General features: G+C 45.3%; 1 protein-coding gene across 2 annotated transcripts; it reads left to right on the forward strand.

Moving 5' to 3' along the window:
* Positions 1–262: 262 nt before the first annotated feature.
* SNRNP35 (small nuclear ribonucleoprotein U11/U12 subunit 35) lies at positions 263–5,666 on the forward strand. Of its 2 annotated transcripts, none has more exons than XM_087705538.1 (2): positions 263–580; positions 4,192–5,666. In XM_087705538.1, the coding sequence occupies exon 2, from the start codon at positions 4,329–4,331 to the stop codon at positions 5,079–5,081; it is 753 nt and encodes a 250-aa protein (XP_087561664.1). In that variant the 5' UTR covers positions 263–580; positions 4,192–4,328; the 3' UTR covers positions 5,082–5,666. The 2 variants fall into 2 exon arrangements, with proteins under 2 accessions (XP_087561664.1, XP_087561666.1); XM_087705540.1 differs by having other exon boundaries at positions 4,327–5,666.
* Positions 5,667–7,105: the final 1,439 nt, after the last annotated feature.

Raw genomic sequence — 7,105 nt, forward strand, 5'->3', positions numbered from 1 at the left:
AATATTATTATATTATTATATTATTATAATATAATATAATATAATATAATATAATATAATATAATATAATATAATATAATATAATATAATATAATATAATATAATATAATATAATATAATATAATATAATATAATATAATATAATATTATATTATATTATATTATATTATATTATATTATATTATATTATATTATATTATATTATATTATATTATATTATATTATTATATGGTTCTATTCTATTCTTTATTCTACAGCTTGGCTTCGATTGGAGGGCGGGGCCAAAACGCCTGTCGGAGATGCTTCTGCAGCCAGAGGGCGCTGGTAGCGGACTCTACCCTCCCCCCCGTCGAGTCTTATTTTCCCTACTGGCCGATTCGTCACGTTTGTTTTGCTTTGAGCGAGGGTGGGATTGGTTTCCTTTTGCTTTAAAAAAAAGACCCTGAATTTAAAAAGCAACCCTCGTATTGCCAGATCCGGGGGGGGGAAATCCCTCTTCCATTGAAATTTCTGTTCCTTGACGAATCTGCCCCGGAGGAAACGAAGTTAGACCCCTCTTGCAGGATCCCCGCATAGGAAAGTGAGTGGCGTCTCTTTCGCTCTTGCAAAGTCATAATTTGGGGGGGGGGGGTGTCGTTGGGGGGGGGAGGGCCGGGGAAGAGGGGGGGGCACTGATTGGAGGGGCACGCGGGGGGGGTGTTTCAGGGGATGCAAGCCTTGATTGGGGAGGCCATAGGGCTTCTGCAGGGGGGCATGGAAAGGCAGGAAATGGGGGTTGCCAACGTACCAGGGAAGCCCAGGATCCTAGGCTATCAAGAGTAACCAATAAAGGAGCATATTTGTTTTGCTCGGGGTTGAACTGTGGGGTTCTGAGCTTGGGGGGTTTTTCTTGCAGACATCTCATGACCCAACTAGGTAATATCATCAGTGATAGAAGGGAGTGGGGCGTGCAGAGTGGGGTGTGCAGAGAGGGAGGGAGGGTGGAAGCAAGAAAAGAGACAGGATAGGAGTGGAAGGATTGTGGAGTCTTGTGTGCTCTCTAAACTCGGTTCTTTTCTTGCAGACGTTTCACGACCAAACTAGGTAATATCATCAGTGTTAGAAGGGAGTGGGGTGTTGAAGGAGGGAGGAAGAGACAGGATAGGAGTGGAAGGATTGTGGAGTCTTGTGTGCTCTCTAAAGTTGGTTGTTTTCTTGCAGACATTTCACCACCCACCTAGGTAATATCATCAGTGATAGTAGGGAGTGGGGTGTTGAAGGAGGGAGGAAGAGACAGGATAGGAGTGGAAGGATTGTGGAGTCTTGTGTGCTCTCTAATTTTCTTACAGACGTTTCATGACCCAACTAGGTAACATTATCAGTGATAGAAGGGAGTGGGGTGTTGAAGGAGGGAGGAAGAGACAGGATAGGAGTGGAAGGATTGTGGAGTCTTGTGTGCTCTCTAATTTTCTTACAGACGTTTCATGACCCAACTAGGTAACATTATCAGTGATAGAAGGGAGTGGGGTGTGCAAGGAGGGAGGAAGAGACAGGATAGGAGTGGAAGGATTGTGGAGTCTTGTGTGCTCTCTAATTTTCTTACAGACGTTTCATGACCCAACTAGGTAACATTATCAGTGATAGAAGGGAGTGGGGTGTGCAAGGAGGGAGGAAGAGACAGGATAGGAGTGGAAGGATTGTGGAGTCTTGTGTGCTCTCTAATTTTCTTACAGACGTTTCATGACCCAACTAGGTAACATTATCAGTGATAGAAGGGAGTGGGGTGTTGAAGGAGGGAGGAAGAGACAGGATAGGAGTGGAAGGATTGTGGAGTCTTGTGTGCTCTCTAATTTTCTTACAGACGTTTCATGACCCAACTAGGTAACATTATCAGTGATAGAAGGGAGTGGGGTGTTGAAGGAGGGAGGAAGAGACAGGATAGGAGTGGAAGGATTGTGGAGTCTTGTGTGCTCTCTAATTTTCTTACAGACGTTTCATGACCCAACTAGGTAACATTATCAGTGATAGAAGGGAGTGGGGTGTGCAAGGAGGGAGGAAGAGACAGGATAGGAGTGGAAGGATTGTGGAGTCTTGTGTGCTCTCTAATTTTCTTACAGACGTTTCATGACCCAACTAGGTAACATTATCAGTGATAGAAGGGAGTGGGGTGTGCAAGGAGGGAGGAAGAGACAGGATAGGAGTGGAAGGATTGTGGAGTCTTGTGTGCTCTCTAATTTTCTTACAGACGTTTCATGACCCAACTAGGTAACATTATCAGTGATAGAAGGGAGTGGGGTGTTGAAGGAGGGAGGAAGAGACAGGATAGGAGTGGAAGGATTGTGGAGTCTTGTGTGCTCTCTAATTTTCTTACAGACGTTTCATGACCCAACTAGGTAACATTATCAGTGATAGAAGGGAGTGGGGTGTGCAAGGAGGGAGGAAGAGACAGGATAGGAGTGGAAGGATTGTGGAGTCTTGTGTGCTCTCTAATTTTCTTACAGACGTTTCATGACCCAACTAGGTAACATTATCAGTGATAGAAGGGAGTGGGGTGTGCAAGGAGGGAGGAAGAGACAGGATAGGAGTGGAAGGATTGTGGAGTCTTGTGTGCTCTCTAATTTTCTTACAGACGTTTCATGACCCAACTAGGTAACATTATCAGTGATAGAAGGGAGTGGGGTGTTGAAGGAGGGAGGAAGAGACAGGATAGGAGTGGAAGGATTGTGGAGTCTTGTGTGCTCTCTAATTTTCTTACAGACGTTTCATGACCCAACTAGGTAACATTATCAGTGATAGAAGGGAGTGGGGTGTTGAAGGAGGGAGGAAGAGACAGGATAGGAGTGGAAGGATTGTGGAGTCTTGTGTGCTCTCTAATTTTCTTACAGACGTTTCATGACCCAACTAGGTAACATTATCAGTGATAGAAGGGAGTGGGGTGTGCAAGGAGGGAGGAAGAGACAGGATAGGAGTGGAAGGATTGTGGAGTCTTGTGTGCTCTCTAATTTTCTTACAGACGTTTCATGACCCAACTAGGTAACATTATCAGTGATAGAAGGGAGTGGGGTGTGCAAGGAGGGAGGAAGAGACAGGATAGGAGTGGAAGGATTGTGGAGTCTTGTGTGCTCTCTAATTTTCTTACAGACGTTTCATGACCCAACTAGGTAACATTATCAGTGATAGAAGGGAGTGGGGTGTTGAAGGAGGGAGGAAGAGACAGGATAGGAGTGGAAGGATTGTGGAGTCTTGTGTGCTCTCTAATTTTCTTACAGACGTTTCATGACCCAACTAGGTAACATTATCAGTGATAGAAGGGAGTGGGGTGTGCAAGGAGGGAGGAAGAGACAGGATAGGAGTGGAAGGATTGTGGAGTCTTGTGTGCTCTCTAATTTTCTTACAGACGTTTCATGACCCAACTAGGTAACATTATCAGTGATAGAAGGGAGTGGGGTGTGCAAGGAGGGAGGAAGAGACAGGATAGGAGTGGAAGGATTGTGGAGTCTTGTGTGCTCTCTAAAGTTGGTTGTTTTCTTGCAGACGTTTCACCACCCAACTAGGTAATATCATCAGTGATAGAAGGGAATGGGGTGTTGAAGGAGGGAGGAAAAGACAGGATAGGAGTGGAAAGATTGTGGAGTCTTGTCTGCTCTCTAAACTTGGTTTTCTTGCAGACGTTTCACGACCAAACTAGGTAATATCATCAGTGATAGAAGGGAGTGCGGTGTTGAAGGAGGGAGGAAGAGACAGGATAGGAGTGGAAGGATTGTGGATTCTTGGGTACTATCTAAAGTTGGTTGTTTTCTTGCAGACATTTCACGACCAAACTAGGTAACATCATCAGGGGTAGAAGGGAGTGGGATGTTGAAGGAGGAAGAGGCAGGATAGGAGTGGAAGGATTGTGGAGTATTGTCTGCTCTCTAAAGTTGGTTATTTTCTTACAGACATTTCATGACCCAACTAGGTAATATCATCAGTGATAGAAGGGAGTGCGGTGTTGAAGGAGGGAGGAAGAGACAGGATAGGAGTGGAAAGATTGCGGAGTCTTGTGTGCTGTCTAAAGTTGGTTGTTTTCTTGCAGACATTTCACCACCCAACTAGGTAATATCATCAGTGATAGAAGGTTGTGGGGTGTTGAAGGAGGGAGGAAGAAACAGGATAGGAATGGAAGGATTGTGGAGTATTGTCTGCTCTCTAAACTTGCTTGTTTTCTTACAGACGTTTCACGACCCAACTAGGTAATATCATCAGTGCTAAAGGGAGTGGGGTGCGAAAGGAGGAAGAAGCAAAGAGCTACATAGTGCTAGTCTGTATGTGATACGCCGTACGCTAAATAAATACATGTCCCTGCAGCCATGAACGAGTGGGTGCCCATCGCTAAAGAGTACGACCCCCTCAAAGCGGGGAGCATCGATGGCACCGACGAAGAACCTCACGACCGGGCTATTTGGAGGGCCATGTCTGCCCGTTACGTCCCCAACAAAGCCGTTTCCGGAGACCCCCACCTGACCCTCTTCGTAGCCCGCCTGAATCTGCAAACCACGGAAGAGAAGTTAAAAGAGGTTTTCTCCCGCTATGGAGACATTCGGAAAATGCGCCTGGTTCGCGACCTGGTGACGGGTTTTTCCAAAGGCTACGCTTTTATTGAGTATAAAGAAGAACGGGCGCTGCTGAAAGCCCACCGCGACGCCAACAAGCTGATCATCGACCAGCGGGAAATCTTCGTCGACTTTGAGCTGGAAAGGACTCTCAAGGGGTGGATCCCCCGCAGGCTCGGAGGCGGTTTCGGCGGGAAGAAGGAATCGGGCCAACTGAGGTTCGGAGGCCGAGACAGACCCTTTAGGAAGCCCATCAACTTGCCGGCCATGAAAAGGGATTTTTACGGCGAGGAGAAAAGAGAGCGGGCTTGGTCCCGGGGAGGATCGAGGGATTGGAAGACCGGGGAACGAGATTACGAGAGGAGCCGAGAGTCCCGGCGATCGGAACGATACGGCAAGAGCGAAAGAGAGCTGGAGCACCGGGGCAGGGAAGACAGGGGCAGAGGCGCAGAAGGGAGGGAGCGAGAAAGGAAAGATCGGAGTCGCGAGGCCAAAGACGGCAAAGGATGAAGGCCACCGTCGATATGGACGTTTCCTTCAAGTGTTGCTCCGTTGAAAGAGAACATCAAAAGCGTAGACCTCATTCCCAAGCCAAGGTGGATTGTCATCTGGAATCCGTACAGACATTGTGGGCAGAAACGGCAACTTCCCAGCTGAAGAAGAGTCAATATTGTTCCCGGGTCTTATCCCAAGATCTGTTGAACGTTGGATCCCATGTTGACATTATTGCCTATTATATCTAAAGTACCAAAAAGGAGAGAGCTGGTTTAGGATTCTCACCCTCCCCATGTCCCATATCCTTTAATTCTTGAAAATTAAAAATAAGGCCTCCATTCCACCAGGAGAAACATTCCTGAAGGCAAAAGGGAAGTAGGATTGAATTTATAGATGGGATGTGAGGGACTCAGACCAAAAGACTGTTTATGAGTCAGTGAAATCACCCCGGAGGCCTCTTGTTAATTCAGAAATAAGTTTATTTAGCATATTAAAAAGAGTTCTACAGTTCTCTCTACTAGTCCCAGCCAAATCGTCTTTATTGCCTTTAACTATCTAACACCCTGAATCTTGAATTAAAAACAAAGCGTCCTCTTTGCATATCCTGTGTTTACACGATTGTTGTTATCCTACACCGTGGGTGTCGAAATTCGGCAACTTTTGAGACTTTTTGACTTCAATTCCCAGAGTTCCCCAGCTGGCCAGCCGTGTCGGCTGGGGAATTCTGGGAATTGAAGTCCACCGGTTTTAAAAGCTGCCAAGTTTTGACACTAAAACCTTCCCAGATAATTGTGTTAAGAGAGAATACAGAGGTTTGGGGATATTTAGTGAAGCGACTTGTGCAAAGCAACTTAAAATTCATAAAAAGGTTATTTGGATGTGATTAGAAGTGTCCTGAGCATTTCCTGTTGGCTGGGGAATTCTGGGAGTTGAAAGTCCACACCTTTTAAAGTGGGGGAAAAACACACACACCACTCTTTTTTTTCTGAGGTTTGGGGCATAAACACCTCTTTCATTTTTTTTCTCCCCACCGTTGCCCCTCAATGTTCATATTTCTAATCCCAGCAACCGTCCACCGCGCACCGAATTCAGGCCGATGAAAACTTTTCAAGGCCGTTTTGATCTCATCCAGAAAGAGGGAAGACGGGAAGCTTTTTTTACAGGCCTGTTCCCAAAACTTATCAAAGTGAAAGTCGGCGTGTTTGGTTGAAGTGGCTGCCTTCACACAGAAAGGTGGGGGGAAGTACTTTTGCTGCTGTGAGTTTGGTGAGAATCGCAGTTGAAAAGGAAACGAAACAACAACAAAAAAAGGATTAGCCTAGATTTCAGCTGTTCGGTCGCCGTCCCCGTGTCGAGAGAATTCAGGGCAAAAACACAAGGCACCGTTTCCCTGGACATGACGTTAGAGGCACTATAAAAAAGCCATAATATATAATATTATATTCTCTACCGAATGACAGAGAATGGAAGTGTGACCTTCCTCCCATATTTGGGCATACCAGGGGTTGTGACTTTAAATATATACCTTTCACCCTGGCCTGGCTGATAAGGAGTCGAGCTCTGTAGCTCAATGGTTAACACATCTGCCTAAGAGGCAATAGAGCACAGGTTCGATTCCCAGCAAGGGTATGGCTAGCTGATGAGAGCTAAATAGCTTGAAATAGATCTATACTAGTCTCCCTTTATTTATTTATCAGCACAAACATATATATATATATATATATATATATATATATATATATATATATATATATATATATATATATATATATATATATATAAGTGGTGGGATTCAAATAATTTAACAACCAGTTCTCTGCCCTAATGACCATCTGGGTAGGTGGGGCTCGGTGGTCATGTGACTGTGTGGGCGTGGCCAGCTCATCGTCACTCACGTTGATGGGCGCTTCGCCTTAGCTCTGACAATTTAATAAGGGTTAACTGGAGAGGCAGTTTCTGTAAGCAGGGCAACAAAGATGAGGCTAGAAAAAAACACCAGAATGTTTCCTTCCTGCCTTCCTTACAGGATGAGCCCTGGA

This window comes from Thamnophis sirtalis, unplaced genomic scaffold (genome assembly GCF_051295495.1).
Source record: "Thamnophis sirtalis isolate CommonGarterSnake01/CBP01778 unplaced genomic scaffold, rThaSir2_p1.2 scaffold_2, whole genome shotgun sequence".
In the NCBI taxonomy this organism is placed as follows: domain Eukaryota; kingdom Metazoa; phylum Chordata; class Lepidosauria; order Squamata; family Natricidae; genus Thamnophis; species Thamnophis sirtalis.

What these genes read in the sequence shown, in the direction of transcription:
- SNRNP35 (XM_087705538.1), top strand. Translation starts at nt 4,329, where the DNA reads ATGAACGAGTGGGTGCCCATCGCTAAAGAGTACGACCCCCTCAAAGCG.